The following is a 19,868-nucleotide window of genomic DNA, read 5'->3' as shown; positions in this document are numbered from 1 at the left end:
CACCTCACAGATAGCAGCGTTACTACTGTTCCTCTCGTGCAAGGAGCCCTAAAGCTCGCATGCAGACTAATGAACGCACACAAGAGATCAACTTTCATTCAAGAATTTCTCACAAAAGTGTATCGTATTACATCTGAATTATAATTTTGCATTCTTTTGAAGCTTGTAGATGTGGTCACCATAACCTGCCATTGTATGGCATCACTGAGCACAACATTTTTTCACAATTTATCTCTTTGTGTTAAGAAAAAGAAAGAAAGTCATATGGGGTTATAACAACACAGGGGTAAACAATTACTGAATTTTTATTTTTGGGTGAACTAATCCTTTAACAGTCACACATTACTAAAGGCTCAAGGTGGTCCTTATGCATCATGAGTGGTAAAAATCTTTCTCAGATTTAACAACATCTCAGATGCAAAACTGATGTTCTCCATTTTTCAGGTATAAGTTTCCTATGGACTCTCAAGCTTGGGTGGACTGGTGGCCACAAATCTCTGACTGCAAAGATGATGCCTGCAGACAATATGTCAATGTTTTGAATGATTTTGAATTTGATTACATATTATCTGGCTGTGGGAATAAGTGATCAAATATAATGTCAATCGAAGGTATTATTCTTTTGCCTGTTGTTATTGTATGACTTTGTTGGGTTTCACATGATAACATAACACAAAGGACTGAACATATGGTACAACTGGCCTAAAAGCACCCTTAAATAAAATGTAGGCTACTATTTCTGATCCTAAAGTGTATGATAATATGCTTTTGTTTGAATATATTGATAAAGAATTTATGTGAAAAGAAATTTTAAATGTTTTGATTAAAATATATATGGGTGGCAAGGGTGGCATTTTCACTACAATACACTAATGTGTGTGCAATAGTGGCAGGGCACAATTTGTTATTGTATGAAATACTTTTGATATACGGTAGAAAGATTACATTTAAACAAATACTTATTCAAACTAACCACTTCAAAGGGTGGTTTTCTGTATTTTTCAATCAGTTTTGGCATCTCATAATCTTGAAATGATTGTTTGTTTGTATTTTTGTTTTACCTCTGTTACCCAGCCTGTAGCTTTAATCACTTTGAACAAAGTAAAAAAATAAACATGAATAATAATTTACTATGTGCACTTAGTAACTTTTGTCTTTGTATTATCTTGTACTTACACTGACACTGAGCAGCTTGGATGCAGCATCATTTAAAATCAAGTTTTCAGTTTCAGATGTCATTGTAGAAATGTAGTATTCACAGTCAGCTATGATTACTTTAATCAATGAGTGAAAGCGTCAAATAACAGGACGGTTACTGAGATTAAGCGAGTAGTATTCAGCTGTGATTCTAACCTGGCAGCCCCCAAATTTTTTAATGAGGAAAACAATACTGAGTGCACCTATAAGTAAAATCTATGCTGTGCCAAAAGCTAGGCTACAATTGCAGCATATCGTCTGACACCATTCGAGTAGAAATGACTGAAATGTATGACAAGTTACAGTTTATGGATTGTTACAACATATAATGTTACAACATAATGATGAAACACTTTTACAGTAGGCTGTGCACATTAACATTAAAACATTATCCTAGCTGTTTCTCGATCAACCAGTTTGACAAAACAATCTGCGAAAATCCAACAGTAAGCATATGGAATCCGTTCTGCCTCGAGCCAAAGTCTCTCTTAGCATATCAGTCCACTGTCAGCCATCTTTGGAATGCTCTCGGGAGACTTTTTCCAGTCATGCCGGTGCAGCTCCTATCTATTGGAATGGGGAAAGACCCAAATCTCAAATCGAGTTGGTCATGTATTCGATCAAAGAACATATTTCAAATCAGCAGTAAAATCTGACAAAACTGGTATCATAAATTGTAATTATACCTAATAACCTCCTATTGTGCTTTAAAAAAAATTTATAATAATAATAATAATAATAATAATATATATATACGTGTGTGTGTGTGTGTGTGTGTGTGTGTGTGTGTGTGTGTGTGTGTGTGTGTGTGTATGTGTGTGTGTGTGTGAGCGTGTATTTATCACTTTGTGGGGACCAAATGTCCCCATAAGGATAGTAAAACCCGAAATTTTTGACCTTGTGGGGACATTTTGTCAGTCCCCATGAGGAAAACAGCTTATAAATCATACTAAATTATGTTTTTTGAAAATGTAAAAATACAGAAAGTTTTCTGTGAGGGTTAGGTTTAGGGGTAGGGTTAGGTTTAGGGGATAGAATATAAAGTTTGTACAGTATAAAAACCATTATGTCTATGGAAAGTCCCCATAAAACATGGAAACACAACATGTGTGTGTGTGTGTGTGTGTGTGTGTGTGTGTGTGTGTGTGTGTGTGTGTGTGTGTGTGTGTGTGTGTGTGTGTGTGGCTAATGCGCGTGCGCGTTCTTGGTAGGTGATGTCTGTATCTAAAAGGTGATTGGCTCTTTTAACTGTAAGGCGGGACCACTGATAGATCAGTGGGCGGTACTTCCTTTCTACATCCGTTGACCGTTGGGCGCTCCAATTTCTCCCATTCAATTTAATAGAAGTGACCCGTCTCTGCTAAATAGTTTCTCCTCGAGCGCACAGGACTCTTAACTTGAAGCGCTTGTAGCTGGGTCACGTGATCCAAACATCACCGCGAATCATTTGAGTTCATGTCAAGCTAGAGACGGCTACCTCATTGTAAATATCCAGAAACGCCACATTAAGAGCCAGGGACGACAAATAAAGAAACCGACTTTTATAATTACTTTTCAAATTTGCCAAGAATGACTCGAAGATTTATAAGGACATGTTCTATTTGACGACCACTGGCTGATCGCTCGTCGTACTGTTCGGTCGCCATGGAAACACATCTAACAGAAGTTGACCAGTCGAGACAAACCAGTGACATACCATGCAGTTAGATGACGAACTGTTTTAAATTGATCGAGGTCTCTAGTTCGCATTAGCTATTGGTCTTCATCATCGTATATTATAGCATAAAGTCTAGTTGAAGAAAATATTTCTACTGAACTTCCGTCAGCTATGTTTTAATAGTTGAGGTATTTCTGGAGGAACATCCTATTCGCCGACCTCCTTAAATAACCTCTGAAAATCAAGATCTCGTTTACTTGAGATTAAAATGAAAAGAGGGGATCAGACGCGTAAACGATCACCAACAGGTGGATCCAAATGTCCGAAGAGCCTCCAGAGCAAAGCTGTGACGCCCAACGCCATCTCATGGTCGGACACTGAGGATGGAGATTTTAGAGATGATCCCAGTGATGATGGTAAACCTATCTTATATCCTACTACAGTAAAGGAAACTCAGCAGTGACAGTTTAGTCATGAAAGAACATGCACTCTTATCAATTCTTTCATTCAAGCCAATTCATTTTCATTCAGAGTTGTTTTTTGTGCATAGGCCTAGCCCTTATTATGAGTGTATGTTTCTTTCTGACAGATTATCTTGCTAAAAAAGGTTGTCATTATTTATGGTGGGGTTTATAGTGAAAATATGGCAGGGACTGTCTCAAGCATTGCTTTTCTCAGATTTGCTCACATGCACTTACACAAATATCTACTCTCAGACAAAAGAAAATACAAGGGAACTCGTTACATCACTGAAGATCTGATCAGGCGATTGACTAAATGTGACAATTTTGCTCTGGTGCACACTCTGGATCTGTCTACATCTACGAGTAGTGACAAACAATTTAGGGTAAGATTTTGAAAATATGTAATAAATGTGATTAGTTTGAATAGTTCAGAGCAGGGGTTTTCAAACTTTCTGATGCCAAGGACCCTCACATTTGATGATGCCCTTGTGAGAAAATTAGAGCATAATGTTAGAAAGACTTCTTGTCTCAAAAATGAAATACATTGCTTTTTATATTGTCTGCACTAAAGCCAAAATAAATTCTAAAAATATTATCTGGGAAATATTTGGTTTTTATTAAATTGACAGAGTATATTTCTTGCGCTGAATTTATTTCAGATGTAAAAAACCCTGAAGTGAAACATTTTCAATTCTATTCCATTTTTAAAATAATATAATAAAAAATATATTTATTTGAATATTTATTGTGAAAAGTTATATATATATATATATATATATATATATATATATATATATATATATATATATATACTTCTTACAAATAAGATTTGTTTTTCATAATATGTTAAATGAAATGTTTTTATTTCTTACTAAGGCTGCCAATACAATAAAATAATCATGTTTTATCTAATTATTTTAGAATGAAATGGTAATCATTTCAAAAATGTGACAAATTCTCTCTGTAAATAATTTTGCGGACCCCTTAGCTCCCCCTTGCGGCCCCCTGGGGGTCACCAGTTTGAAAACCTCTGCCTTAGAGGACATATTTTGGTATAGTAACATGCATGGTTACTACAATATTACTATAGTAAAACATAATTTCCACCAAAAACTATGTTTACAGTCTACAATATTGCTATAGTTAAACTATGGTACTTGTATAGTAAATCCATGATAACAACAAAATTATGATTTTTATTACCATACTTTTTGTTTTCCTGTATTATCACTATGGTTACACTACAAATATCATGGATAAAATATGGTTAATGTAGTAAAACCTTGGTAAATTTACTGCAAGGGAACGCAAAAAAAAAATTCCCACCCTGTCCTCTAAGGTGCTCCATAGTCAAACCATATGTAGGTGTATTATGCTTTTCATTTCCATTGACATTTGTGCTTTCTTATTTTTTCAGTATATTGAAAACTTGGACAAGTGTGATCACCTGCAGGTTCTTAATCTCAGTAACAACAGGATCGAGAAAATTGAGAAACTCAAGAAGCTTTGCAAATTACGGGAACTTCACCTTTCCAATAATAGGATACTGTAAGATGCTGTTATTTTTTTCAACTTAAAGAATACAATTTCCTTAAAAATCAAAACATAGTTCCATGGTAGATTGATGTGTCAGATGGTAATGCATGTTGGCACTTTGATATATACACTGGTACTGAATGATTACCATATTCCTGTAATATGGTATTTACATAACTCTCCAAGGTACTTCAAAGAACACCATGGTACAAATCCAAAAATGGTATTACCATGGTACATGTCCAAAAAACCATGAGAGTCATTTTTATTTGTGTTATAGAACATTCTATCTTTACAGGTTTATTACAGAAAACATATAATGTTTAAAAGGCCAATGAAATCTGTAATAATTATATATATATATATATAGCAGCAATTCAACTAGGTACATCTGAACATAGTTTTTATTGGTTGTTGGCAGATAGGATGTTCCAAGTTTCTTGGAGATTTCACCACAGTTCTATCTGTTTAGGCTGTCTCGATTACTTCTATCTCTTTATATAATCTCAGTAAGACACAATGTTCAGTGGGGGGCTTTGTGGGGGCCCATGCCATCTGTTGCAGGGCTCCCTGTTCTTCTATTCTATTCTATTAGCAAGCCTAAAATGTATATTTCTGCTGCCATATCACCCTGCAGCTATTGCCCACTAAAGCTAAGCAGGGTTGAGCCTGGCCAGTACCTGGATGGGAGACCTCCTGGGGAAAACCAAGGTTGCTGCTGGAAGTGGTATTAGGGAGGCCAGCAGGGGGTGCTCACCCTATGGTCTGTGTGGGTCCTAATGCCCCAGTATAGTGATGGGGACACTATACTGTAAAAAAAGCACCGTCTTTCGGATGGGACGTTAAACCGAGGTCCTGACTCTCTGTGGTCATTAAAAATCCCTAGGGCACTTTCTTGTAAAGAGTAGGGGTTTAACCCCGGTGTCCTGGCCAAATTCCCCCATTGGCCCCTATCTATCATGGCCTCCTAATAATCTCCATCCCTGAATTGGCTACATCACTCTACCATCTCCTCTCCACCAATAGCTGGTGTGTGGTTGGCGTTCTGGCGCACTATGGCTGCCGTCACATCATCCAGGTGGATGCTGCACACTGGTGGTGGTTGAGGAGATTCCCCCCTATACTATGTAAAGCGCTTTGAGTTTGAGAAAAGCGCTATGTAAATGTAAGTTGTTGTTATATTTCCTATTGACACACTAAAGCTGAATATATAAATAACCATCTTAAGACAAATGTTTTTGTGAAACATCTTATGTGCCTAAGACTTTTGCACAGTACTATATATATATGTATATGTATATGTATATATATATATATATATATATATATATATATATATATATATATATATATACTGTATATGGTTTAAAAAAGAGGATTCATGACATATATGTATGTATGTATACATACTGGATAATGTATGTATATATATATATATATATATATATATATATATATATATATATATATATATATATATAGCGCCTTTCTAAAACCCAAAGTCACTTAAAAAGTAAAAAAAAAAAAGGTAGAAATGTCATTTTTATTTATCAATTATATTTCATTTAACTAGAAAAATTGAAGGTCTAGAGCACATGACAAGTCTTCAGGTTCTGAATCTGGCCTTTAACAACATTGAACATCTACCGGTGTGGCTGGCAAAGAAGCTCAGATCACTTCAGACCATAAACCTCAAGAACAACAAGATATCTTCGGTGGGTCCAATTTCTGTTCTTTTCGTAGAAAAGTAAATGTAGACATTCGCCTACTGTATATTTGTTTATCCTCTTACATTTTCATTAGCAATTCTTAACCAAGCTACTACATGCCCTTTTATATCACATCTTGATCATCTTGATCAACATTATCCATCTTTTTAATCTAGCTTCATGAGGTGACTAAACTGAAGCCACTGAAGAACCTGACAAGTCTGACATTAGTAGAGAACCCGGTTTCCAGCCTGCCCCACTACCACCTCTTTCTTATCTTCCATCTGAGGTCACTAGAGATATTGGATGGACAGCCAATTAGTCCTCAGGAAAGAGAGGATGCACATCAACGCTTTCACTTGGGTACAACTGTTCATCTTCCATGCTTATTGGCCAAACATTTGCCTCCATTGTCCTTTAATCTGAGCCCATCTCTGCTGTCTTTACAGAGGAGGTGGAACGTTTGGAGCAAGAGCTTGATGTGAGAGCTGAAGAGTTTTCAAGACTGCAGAGAGAGCAGGCTGCAGCACTGGAAGAACTGGAGCGGCAGGAAACAGTCAACCAAAGCCTGAGGCAGCAGAATCAGAAGCAACAGCACTCCCATGAGCAGCTTAGAAGAGAACTGGACACTAAATCTGAACTAGTAGGGTGATCGATTTCACTTTTATCAACCCCAGTGTGAATAGGAACGATAGGGACTCTAATGTTACATGGATTTAAAGGAATAGTTCACCCAAAAAGGAAAATTCTATCGTAATTTACTCACCTTCATATCGTTACAAACCCACATCAATTTATTTTTTTATATTTTTGAATAAATACACCTGTCCATCTTTTCAATAAAACTCACTTCAATCTTTACAAAGGAGAAAAAGTATCATAAAACACAGGGCTACCATTTAGATGCATTGTGGGGTACTTATTCTGACAGTACTATATTAGTTAATAAGTTGTCAGGTGTCACTCGCAACGGTGCGCCCAACTAATTTTCCATATTCGTACGCAGTAATTTTCACTTGCAAATGCTTGGCAGCGGCTGTGGCACAGGTGGTAGAGCGGGTTGTCCACTAATCGCAGGGTTGGCTGTTCGATTCCCGGCCCACACGAACCCACATGCCGAAGTATCATTGGGCAAGACACTGAACCCCAAGTTGGTCCCAATGGCTGGCTAGCACTTTGCATGGCAGCTCTGCCATCATTGGTGTGTGAATGTGTGTGTGAATGGGTGAATGAGACGCAGTGTAAAGCACTTTGAATACCGGATGAGTAAATGGCAGAATTTTCTTTAGTATTATATAACTATTTCTATGTTATAAAAAGCTTATTTTGAAGGGAGATTTTGACATCTGTGCTTACTGACTCTAAGGAAAGGCAATTGTGATATCTTCTTTAAATATATATATATATATATATATTTCCTTCTAATTCATTAGGAAGTACCACCTTTTTAATCTGAAACTTACTTATATTTGCTTTCAGTCTCATTTCCGATCCAAGTTTCCAATTCCAATCCAAGTCTAGAGATTAATTTCCCCAACTTTCCTTTTCCTGTCTATTTCTAGCCAATTCCCTATTCAGCTCTCTCTTCTTACTACACACTGTTCTCAGCTGCTCTAAAGGTACTTCGTTAATGGTGTTGAAATGTCTTTGTTTGTGTTTCCTCATTCATCAAATTCATTCATATTTCATACTGCACAACATATTTTTTTCTCGGATAATTGGCAGCATGCCACAGATGCTGTCGATTGAGATAACTTGTGTTGAACCCGAAATATTGCTCTAGGAGAAACTATGTAACACATAGACTATATAGTCCCAAATAATCCCTATTATTTGGTATACATAGGCATACGTCCATAAATTCAAGAGTAACATCTAGAGTATTTTCTCCAGCTTTCCTCACAGAAACCATCCACCCTTGGAGCTTTTCTGTATCTTTCACTGTGCACTTGTGTAAACTGTCTGCATGTCCTTTACTGTCTCTGTTCTTCATTCCTGCCTTAATCTCAGCTTCCACTTCATGTTCCTCTGCTGGATTCTGTCTGTCAGGTATTCATCTGTCCAATCTGTTAATAAGCAACACTTATCACTGTATGATGTCGACACTGTGCTTTCATGTGATTCCAGGTGCTCACTTAGAGAGATGTTGATGGTATGACATTGCTATGTTCTTGAGCACGTTTCTGAGGTTGTTGCTGCATGTATGCATTCTGTAGTAATGGAAATCTTCAGTGTGTTCAAGTGTTTTTTGGCACATATAACCTTAAGATAATGGCATAATAACAAATCTCATTCTGAGTTGATAGGTTTGTAGTGAAGTGCTTCTGATGTGTTTTCTTGTACTATCTAAAATGTTGTTTCTTAATTACTTCTTCCTTACTTCACAGCTGAAGCAGAAAACAGTGGAGTTGACCCGGGCCTGTCAGAAGCACTATGAGTTGGAACAGGAGTTGGCCTTTCACAAAATAGATGCCAAGTTTGATCCTCTTCCATTCTGTCCAGACCCTGTAAGTTTTATCAATGCCTGTTTATTGAGTGGAATAATTTGTAGAACAATTAATCTCAATTACTCTATTTAATTCTAAAAAATGTTGCTGAAATTAGAGCCTGTATATATACACCGATCAGCCACATAATTAAAACCACCTACCTAATATTATGTAGGTCCCCCTTGTGCCGCCAAAACAGCACCAAACAAAGCATCTCAGAATAGCATTCTGAGTTATTCTTCTCACCACAATTGTATAGAGTGGTTATCTTAGTTACCGTAGACTTTGTCAATTTGAACCAGTCTGGCCATTCTCTGTTGACCTCTCTCATCAACAAGGCATTTCTGTCCACATAACTGCCGCTCACTGGATGTTTTTTTGTTTTTGGCACCATTCTGAGTAAACTCAAGAGACTGTTGTGTGTAAAAATCCCAGAAGATCAGCAGTTACAGAAATACTCAAACCAGCCCATCTAGCACCTAAAATCATGTCATGGTCGAAATAACTGGATCACATTTTTCCCCATTCTGATGGTTGATGGGAACATTAACTGAAGCTCCTGACCAGTATCTGCTTGGTGTTATGCAATGCACTGCTTCCACATGATTGGCTGATAAAATAATCTCATGAATAAGTAGGTGTTCAGGTGTTCCTAATAAAGTGATCAGAAAGTGTAAATGTGGGTACTAAATGCATTGCGTAAAGTTATTGTTGGTAAAAATTATATAATTTTTATAGTCACCTTCTCTCTAAAATAGTTAATTTTAAATGGTCCTGCAGTGTGACCATTTTTTTTTTTGAAAGTACAAATATTCTGTCTGGCCTCTCAATTAATTTGGTCTTAAAAACAGCATGCGTGATAATTATCAGAAAATTAGCTAAATGTTTAAAATATGAAATATATCATGTTACACTGCAGGACATGTAACAATCATTGCCACACTACCAGCAGCATTAGTTGATTTTCCCCATCTGAAGTCATCAAGTCCCATCTGAATTTATAAAATAAGTTTTGCTGAGTAAGTTTCTCTATCCTTTACAGATAAACAACATATGATGCATCTCTGATATGATTAGCTTTGGCAGCCTCACTAGCAACAATATATTTGGCATTAGTGGACTTATTTATAGACATTTATCAGAGAATGACTGGCTTAGAGCTGTCATTCAATGCTGATTTGTATATGACACAAATCAGGCTATGGTAAGTGTATATTCATGATTTTCCCTCATTCTCTATGTTCTTCAGGAGGTGAAAATAGAGAACCTTTCTAGTGAGAGTCCCTACATTGGAAAGTCTCGTCAGAAAAGGAACATCACCTTCACATCAGAGACCATGGATGCACAAGTCCAACAGCAGACACGCTTAGTGGATCTGACAGAGGTAGACGACCCAACAAAAGATGGCATGTCCAGACATGCTCATCTCAGAGGTACAAAAGGACAAGGGCACTATGACCTTTGAATTATAGTAAAGGATCTGGTCCCACTTAATATTAGGTGTCTATAACTACTATGTACTAGCATTAAAATACTTACAATACATTGTATTTACTGTGTAACTACATGTTGTTCTGACAAATTCTCACAAGATTCACATTTGCTGCTACTGAGCTAAAGGTAAGGGTAGGTTAAAGAAGTAAAGATAGGTTTAGGTTAGGTTAAGGCAGAGCTTCCCAACCTTTTTTCTGCCACGGTAAACTTTTTATGACTAAAACATTCTACGGCACACCACTATCCCACATAGGCTAACCATCGTCAATATGTTTTTTCCTGCACAGCGGAGAAAACAGCGGAGGCCATTAAAACAAGACATATGAACAATGCAATATTACAAAAAAATTAACAAATAAAATATGAACAAAACACATATAAAATGAACTAAACAGAACTCAGTCGACAACTCAAATCAAAACCTTCCACCTGTTCCACATCGACTAAAACTGGGTGCTCGCCTGTGCTTAATCAAACGCATCAAGGGAGACTGATGCTGAGGCAATTGTCATTAGATTTTGTGTCTTTGCCTCGGACAGACAACTTCTCGTGGCAGTTTTAATTTGGTTCTGTAGGCTGAACCCAGCATCAAGCGCTGCATTGCACTCCACGTGACAAGAGTTGCAGAAAGCATCACATGGGGGCGATTTTACAAGTTTGCCACGTAAAAAAGCGGGAGTTGTGCACAATAAACATTGAAAACATTTATTTGGAAGAGAGAAAAAAGCTTGCAGTTGCTTTGATAGCAGAAAGCAATGACAGCATCAAATAAATTTGGTCTGAAATGACTGTTATTTAGTTATTTGTTGGTCATCTACATTGGTCCCAAAATAGATTTTGACACTTAATTCTCATTTAATATTTATGAATTTGATTGAATTAAAGAGCAAAATAATGTTTGGGGGCCTAGGTAGCTCAGTGAGTAAAGACGCTTACTACCATCCCTGGAGTTCAAATCCCAGGGTGTGCTGAGTGACTCCAGCCAGGTCTCCTAAGCAACCAAATTGGCCCGGTTGCTAGGGAGGGTAGAGTCACATGGGGTAACCTCTTCGTGGTTGCTATAATGTGGTTCTCTCTTGGTGGGGCGCTTGGTGAGTTGTGTGCCACGGTGGATGGCGTGAAGCCTTCTCTCGCGCTATGTCTCCACGGTAAGTGCTCAACAAGCCATGTGATAAGATGAGCGGGTTGACAGTCTCAGACGTGGAGACAACTAAGATTCGTCCCCCTCCACCCAGATTGAAGTGAGTCACTACGCCACCATGAGGACTTGGAGTGCATTGGGAATTGGGCATTCCAAATTGTGGAGAAAAAGAAAGAAAATAAAGAGCAATATAATGTTCAAATGCTTTTTGCCACAATTTTGAGCAATATATCTATTGTTTATAATTTAATAAACTTGTTTTTGTTCAATATTTGGCATGAAAAGTGTTCTTGTGCTATCTTTCTTTAAAATAAATACTAATCGGGTTGATATTCTTGTTATCTAATGCAACAAATTTTGTACATTTTTTAGCATGGCCTAAGTGTCCAAATAGTTTCTAGCACCACTAAATTCATATGTCTGCCCTTTGTATAATGTTTATTAATGCTTTTTAGCTGAGCAGCGATTGCAGCAATTACATAAAGAAATCGAGGACAAAGAACAGCAAATTCTCAGAGCCAGTGAAGAACTCCGACAACTAGAGGAGGCGGTTTCTCAAAGACGGGTGAGACATTTCCCTTTTAAACATCTAATGAACTGCTTTTGCTTTTGAAATGCCTCCAGCCATTCTTCTTGGAAAGCTAAAAGATTGCCTTCGTTCTGAGTAGAGCTTATGATGGGAGAGTCCTCATTCGATTCGTTTTTTTTTTAATTTCGTTCATCTTTAATTAAATCTGATCAGTCAGTAAAGACAGACGTGAATGTTTAAGGTGGGGTTTGTTGCTTTTGCATGCAGATCTGTGAAGCGGAGAAGGATCAGCTAAGGCAGGAGCTTCAGAGGAGGATACAGAAGCTGGGAGAGCAGAGAGGAGAGATGGAGGCCCTGGAGAGACAGCTGGACAGGCAGAGTGCAGAGAGAAATCAAGCCCAGGATGAAATGGACCAGCTGCAGAGTCTGCTGCACAGCCTGGATCCCAGTGACCCCAGACATGTCAGTATTAACAATGTCTAAAAAACCTCATGCTATTAAAGCAATAGACCAAAATAGGCTGTCTGTTAAAGTGTACTTATTTACCTAGGCTAAGTTTGAATTTGTGTGAAGCAGTGCCTAAAACCCCCCCCAACTGTCAGACTGATCTAACAGTGAAATCGGAAACAGTAGGTTTACTTTTCTGTATCTTCAATAAGGTCTGTTCTTGCCGAAATGCGAAACACTGCCCCCAGTGGCCAAAGCCATAAGTGTTGTTGGGTGTATGCGCACATGTGAGCTTCACTTTCCGATTTCCGATCTTAGTGTACTGGAACTCTTGGGAGCAACATGCTGACTTCCCATGTGATCAAATGGAAACCGTTGTAAAATCACAGTAACACACAGCCTCTCATGGTTTATTGCTTTTATAAAATTATTTAATTGATAAAAGACACCAGTGTTCAATAAATAATTGGATTTATTCATAATAATATACATAAACAAACGATTCTTCCGCCAAGTAAAAGTTGATTAGCCTAACTGCAGGCTGCCAGGCAACTTGCCGCATTAAAGGAATATTCTAGGTTCAATACAAGTTATGCTCAATCGACAGCATTTGTGGCATAAAGCTGATTACCAAAAAAATGTAATTTACAGCAAGGCACTGTTTCAAAAGTATAATCACAACCTGTGTAAACGTGACTCTGGAGTGTTATTACCGTAAAATAAAACTAAATGTAAAAAAAATCGATTGCAGGGAAGGGAAGATGTTTAATTGCATTGCATGATGATTTGACGATACTTTCATTCTAGTTTTGCAGCAATCCACTCAGAATCTGTCTGGTTACCATGACAATGACTCACAGGCTTGGCGCTCTCTGCTGCTCTATCATCATCCAATGAAAATTAGAAATGCCGTAATGAAAATGCATATTCATAAAGCACTTAAATGTGGAATTGTATTTTAACTTTTAAGTTCCAATGTTGCAAAGTTTGTGTAAAAATGTGTAGCTGACATGAAATTTCAAGCTCTGACAAGTCATCATTATTACACATGCAATATGACATCATATGGAATTACTGTTCATTGTGTTGCCAGTGCATGATGTTAAAACAAAGAGAACCGAAACGATATAATATATAATAATGAGTGTTTTCACTCATTCTGTCTTAGACTGTCAGTCAGTGATTTTACATTTCGAGTTTTGTTTGATGTTCAGTTTTCAGAGTTGCGACAAGACTTACTTTCTCATGTCAAATGCACTAAAGATGACTTTGTGGTTAAATAATGGATGTTAAAAAAGGTCTTTTTAAAATGAAGATTTTAAGTATTTTTTACAAACTGTACATTTGAGTGTCCAGCTATATAACCCACGTTGCACAAATGCCTGTTTTCCCCATTCTATATGTATCACTTTATATAAAAACTAAATGTAATTAAAAACTAAAACTAAACAATAAAATATGTAAAAACTAAAACTAACAAAGAACTTACAAACAAAATGAAAACTAGACTAAATTGGATAGAAAAATTTAACGAAATAGAAATAAAAACTAAATGCAAAATTTAAAACTATTATAATCATGCACTAGCATGATACAGTCTCTGATTTACATGATTTTAGTGTCACAATATTGCTTATAGTATTTGCAACGAAGATGTAATTGTGGATCTAGCTGCACACAGTTAAGGTTAGTAAGCGATTTTATCGCACTAAAATCATGTAAAGATGTTTAAGGATTAACTTGTTACTATACAATATATGTCTTCATCAACATCTGCAAATGCCACATCATCATTTTCATGGCTGTTAATTGTTTATTTGTTTCCTTTGTTGTGAGTATTTTCTAATCCAATCTTCTATTCAGATGTGATATCCTCTGTTGGTTATATAACATAACAAAATGCATTTCTTTCTGATTTCTGTTAATTGTTTAGCATGCAAACAGTGTGGTGAAAATTTAGTCTCTATCACTTATTTGTTGTTGCACCTCCATAACAACAAGAAGGATGATACTAAGATAAAGTTCCCTGTGGAATTAATCCTTGCTAATCCATATTGTGCAGGTCTACAGAGGCCACTAGTTGCACTCATGTGAAATGATGTTACTGTCTCTTTAAAAAAAAAGAGCACTTCTGCCCAAGGAGAAATCTGTTGTGGGTGGAGCCAATAAGGATCCTCACTCCCACCCCGCCTCAGACACAGATGCTGATTGGCTGAGGGGAAATGTTCCTGTGTTGATTCAAAGAGAGTAGTTGAGAGGATCGGAAAGTGTGCAGGGATAGAGGAGGAAGGGGCAAAAATGAAGTCTAGAGGAGGGGGTTTCTTCTGGAGATAGTTGGATTCTGTGGACAAAAGCTCTACAGTTTAGAGTAGAAGGAGCAGAGCTAAAAGACTCAGGATATGCTTTCTTTCTGTACAAAGATTCCTTGGTACCTCTCATGGGGCAGCAACAGGAGAAACCTGGCTATGTAGAGATAGAAAGCGAAGAGATGGCAGCCACACTGCTGTAGTAAGTACCCCACTGGGGCAAAGGAGGGGCTCATGGGAGGGTGCTGTCATATTATTACAAGTCTAAAAGTTATTTGTAGAAATAATTATCGGTAAGAACATTTCATTATTGAAGTTTATTTGTTTAAGCTGAAAAATGTGTTTCAGGATTTTTTGTTCATGTTTTATGTTCAATGTTTTTAACAGGAAATTGCAGAGGAGTGATGTCATCACTGTTATGCTCTCTGACAATTTTACATGGCTTATATTATATTTGGGAGCTGTTTGCATATTATAATCCATTATCAGCATATTAGTTATAAACCACTAGATAAAATTAAGTATTTATATTTATATCTTTTTTCAAATTAGTGTCAGAGTAAGTTTATACTTGAACAAGGCATTACATAATGCAAAAGTAATGCATCTAATTAAAGAATGCATTATGTGTAAAATTACCATGTGTTAATAAAAGTGTAATAAATGTTCTCAGTCTGTAGGAAACAAGTCTTAAGATGGAAGGGGAAGTGGATGGGTGTAGAAAGTAAAAAACTAAAAACAGAAGTCCAAGACTGTTTATTGTTATTTTGTAGATTAGAGTTCTGCATCACTTTGACTTAAAGCAGAAGTATAGATCGGCTTTAAATGTGTGTACAAATCATGAAACAGCTTGTAGTAAAATTTTATGTTGCCTTGATGTCGTGGGCCACTTTTCTTGATGTTGTGTTATCAACACTTATTGTTGTTTCACTACTCTTGTTAAATAATCGTTACAGTCATGTTATATCCAATTAAGCAAATTTCAGAAACATCCTTGTCTGAAAAGTTTTTTTTGTTGATGAAAGATAAACATAAATGATGATGAACACCAAAATATTAAATGCCATGGATTAATATTTACTGAGTAATCCATTATTTTGTAGTGAAGAGTCAAAAACGACAATTTTCACCTATCATTTTGGAGCAAAACTACAGGCCAAAAAAATAACAGTTGAAATTATTATTATTATTATTTTTATTATTTTGCACCAGGATAGGTTCGTCTATTCTTAAAATCAGTTGATTGCAATAGATTTTTGGGGGTTCTTCTTCCAAAGTTGGAGTGCCTGTAACTTCAGGAGTATTAAATATACTTTTATTACTATATCCTTTTAGATTCTGGTTCAGAACAAACTTCCTTTTTGCATCTTCATTTTAAATCCCAGAAAAATGGACTCTCAATGTGGCTCCATCTGAAAACTGCAAACTTATACCCATTTTCAATGGTCGAAAACCAAAACTAACCCTAATTTTTCTTGTCCAGCAAAACAAAGGTCTGAAAAACAATGTCGAACTTGATTTTTAAAATGTACAATCTCGATTTTCATGAGTTCAAAAATACACTTTTAAGTAAAGGCAACATGTGCCTTTTCAGTTCAATACTTAATAGTTCACCCAAAAATTTAAATTCTCTCATTTACCCTCATACCATCCCAGATGCGGATGACTTTATTTGTTCTGCAGAACACAAACAAAGTGTTACAGGGTTCATGGAATGCATGGGAAGGAGGAAGCTGGGACCGGCTTGACAAAACACGTAGACATTTATTCTCACTTAAACATAACATAAAACAACTCTCACTAGAACGCGAGACCAGTGTGGCACACAGGTGGAACTTGTTCACCACTTATCTTCCCGGCCTCGCTCTGTCAAGACGCCGCTTGGCCCCACCCTGCTTGCCATATACCCCACTGCCAAACTCAGGCCTGGGAATTTTTGGGTGAACTATCCCTTTAAATACATTTTTTAGAAATTTTAGAAATCAAAATGTACACTATTTACTTTCTCATTACAAACTCTTGGTCTGATTGTGCACGAATTATGGTCAAAAATGTTTGCCCATTGACGGCTTATGTCTCAAAGGCTGCTAAAGTTTCAACCAACAGATGCTGGTTGTGTTTTCATGCTGGTATCCATTGTGGTATGGAACAACCAGTTTAACAATCCACTGAATTCCTGATGGATAAAATCAAGTCCTGGCCTTAGTTTTTCCTTGAATATTCTATTTTACCTGGAAATACTGTACATCAAATTATGAAAGTAAAATGGGTTGCGAATGCCGTTTCTTGTTGACTTCACTGTAATCATACTCTAATAATGACAAATGTAGTAATTGTAATTGTTAGTTTACTGGATTTGCACAGCAGTAGGATTGATTTATATGGTAAAACGCTCACCCAGCTCTCTCTGACATCACTTCTCCAGGCTCATGTGAAGGCCCAGTTGTCCAGGAAGACGCAGATGCTGGCCATCATGAGCAGAAAGCACCAAGAGCTGGAGAGTAGGCTGGATGATATGATTAAACGCATCTACAAGGAGACGCAAGAGATCAAAGAACTGGAGCAACAACTTACTGATGGTGAGGAACTGTTCGAAAGTGTTGTTGGATAATGGACCCTTTTAACAGACCTCGTATGACACGTTTTCGCCTTCTTTAACAACATAAATGTTGCAAACTTTTTTTATATTTCCAGTTTTAAAAATATAAAGTGTAAATGTATAACATGGTACTTTGTATTATATTACCTTGGAATACTTAAAAAAAAAAATCAGTTATCAGCTGAGATGAGGCTTCTAAGGAAATTTAGCCTGTTTCTCTCTTCTTACTGATGTTATCCAGCGCTGTATATTTTTATCTTCTTTTGCAAAGCTGTAAAAGTATAATTGGTGATTTTTTTTTCTTTTGCTGATGGAGCAAAAATGGTATTTGCTGTGGTCCTCTATTCACCGCCATTCATGTTTAGCCAACTATAAACTCACAAACAGCAAGAAGAAACCACCAAATGGAAAAGGCTTAAAAGAAGCAGTTATTTAAAACATCTTCAATCCCTCAGGTCAGATAGCTGCTAATGAAGAGCTCAAGCATGATCTGGAGGGCATCATCTCAGGTCTCCAGGAGTATCTACGGGGGGTAAAGGACCAAGCAAGAAGAGCCCAGTCAGACTGCAGTCGTCTACAGAAGGAGAATGATGCTCTGCAGCGAATTCTACGTGAGAAAGAGCTGCAATGCATGCAGCTGGAGAAAGAAGCTCTGAGTGCTGAAAGGGGTCAGGAGGTCAGAGTCTGTTTCATTCTGACACAACATTCAACTGCACAGTAGTTTTATTACACCGTTATGTAATAATTAATATCACCTTGTTTGTTGTGTTGTAGGAGCTGCACCATCAGCAGCGGGAGTTGGAGGATCTGAGGAGGGAGAATGAGGAGCTGAGGCAGGCTCGTGGGCAGGTCAGCGAATATGAAGCAGAGCTGGAGACCCAGCTGCAGGAGAGAGACACTGAAGCCACACAGCTGAAGGAGGAGCTGGGAAGACTGCATCGACTCAGTCAGGTGGGAAATCGCTTCTTATCTCAATACATATTCGTGGATATCGGATGATTGTCATTGTTTTATTTTTTCAACTGGTCCTGTGCGTTTACAGATGGAGCACTCTGCTCTGCAGGCAGAGCTGCAGAAGGAAAGGAAAGCTAAAGAAAACGCTTTGGCACAGATGCACATGGCTGCTGACAGAGAGCTAGAGAACACAGAGCTGCTGCAACAGGTCAACATCCTCCAGGTGTGTTACTGCTGATTTTCTTTTTTTCTCTAATAATAAAATAAATAATAGGAAACATTGTAGGAATTTCTATGTTAAACTCACTATTAGTCATTGTTAAATTAAAGGAATAGTTTACCCACAATCTGTCATCAGTTACTCTCCACCTTATGTTGTTTCTATAACATTTGGCTTTGTTTCTTCCATGGAACATAAAAGGAGATTTTATGCAGAATGTTATCCTCAGTGACTATTCCATTTCATTGCATCTTTTTTCTATACAACACAAGTAAATGGTGACTAAGGCTAAAGTTCTGTCTAAAATCTACTTTTGTGTTCCACAGAAGAAAGAAAGTTTGTTCATGACATTTCTGCTGCTTTGTCATACACAGGTGCTGGCACACACCATGCAAGATAAAAAGATTTTAGTTTTTGTCATTGACCAATCTACAATTCAAACTGCATTTAGCTTTATTTTGTCAAATTACAACATGGGGACATGAAGTTCTTTTCGGCTTGTTTGTGCACTGAGAAAATTAGTTCCCTTCTAGAACGTCTTCTCACCAGCACATTTATGTAGGCTGAGTACCATTCATGGTAAACCTATTCACTTACATTTCTGAAATACATTTCTCAAAGGGAAAACTTACAAATTTTATGGAGAAATTACTGGCATTTCATTACATTAATTTTGTTAGTTTTATTAACTTTCACTTACATACAACATGGAATGCAATATTTATGCTCATCGTGTACCAAATTTTCTTTGGTCACTTCAACCCTAAACATGTACCACTGTACATTCAAACTAGAGGTAGACTGATATATTGCTTTTACCAATTAATCAGTGCAGATAGTTGTGATACAACTATCGGTTATCTGCAAAGAATCTACACCGATAGTTGCAGATAACTTTTTTATTGTGTTCACTGCTATGTTGATGAAATAATCAAGTAATCTAAATTGAAGTGAGGGCATGCAAAGTAAAATGAGAGAATGTGAAAATGTACCCTGTCAGCACATACATTGTGTCTGCAACTTCATATCTTGTGAATAATAATAAAACTTATTCCTAATTTAATGTCATCTGGTGAAAAATACAAAACTCATCTTGTGGTGAATATATAGGCTATACAAATTTTAA

General features: G+C 37.0%; 2 protein-coding genes across 3 annotated transcripts in view; both read left to right on the top strand.

Annotated features, from left to right (window-relative positions):
- The window catches only part of LOC127629060 (complement C5-like), a 38,856-nt gene extending 37,727 nt beyond the window's left edge, over positions 1-1,129 (top strand). For both annotated transcript variants that reach the window (XM_052106108.1, XM_052106100.1), the window contains exon 41: positions 445-1,129. In XM_052106108.1, the coding sequence (XP_051962068.1) occupies positions 445-589 (145 nt within the window). In that variant the 3' untranslated portion in view covers positions 590-1,129. The remainder of the gene's footprint in view (positions 1-444) is intronic.
- A 5,305-nt stretch (positions 1,130-6,434) lies between these two features.
- cntrl (centriolin) overlaps positions 6,435-19,868 on the top strand; it is a 41,605-nt gene continuing 28,171 nt past the window's right edge. The window contains exons 1-12 of the mRNA XM_052106316.1: positions 6,435-6,569; positions 6,740-6,926; positions 7,013-7,206; positions 8,574-8,612; positions 8,951-9,070; positions 10,302-10,485; positions 12,143-12,252; positions 12,484-12,678; positions 17,395-17,548; positions 18,024-18,244; positions 18,343-18,519; positions 18,611-18,745. Of these exons, the coding sequence (XP_051962276.1) occupies positions 6,450-6,569; positions 6,740-6,926; positions 7,013-7,206; positions 8,574-8,612; positions 8,951-9,070; positions 10,302-10,485; positions 12,143-12,252; positions 12,484-12,678; positions 17,395-17,548; positions 18,024-18,244; positions 18,343-18,519; positions 18,611-18,745 (1,836 nt within the window). The 5' untranslated portion in view covers positions 6,435-6,449. The remainder of the gene's footprint in view (positions 6,570-6,739; positions 6,927-7,012; positions 7,207-8,573; positions 8,613-8,950; positions 9,071-10,301; positions 10,486-12,142; positions 12,253-12,483; positions 12,679-17,394; positions 17,549-18,023; positions 18,245-18,342; positions 18,520-18,610; positions 18,746-19,868) is intronic.

Source organism: Xyrauchen texanus, chromosome 3 (genome assembly GCF_025860055.1).
Source record: "Xyrauchen texanus isolate HMW12.3.18 chromosome 3, RBS_HiC_50CHRs, whole genome shotgun sequence".
Taxonomy (NCBI): Eukaryota; Metazoa; Chordata; class Actinopteri; order Cypriniformes; family Catostomidae; genus Xyrauchen; species Xyrauchen texanus.
The sequence above is the reverse complement of the archived record's forward strand: the minus strand, read 5'-3'. Positions and strand labels throughout refer to the sequence as shown.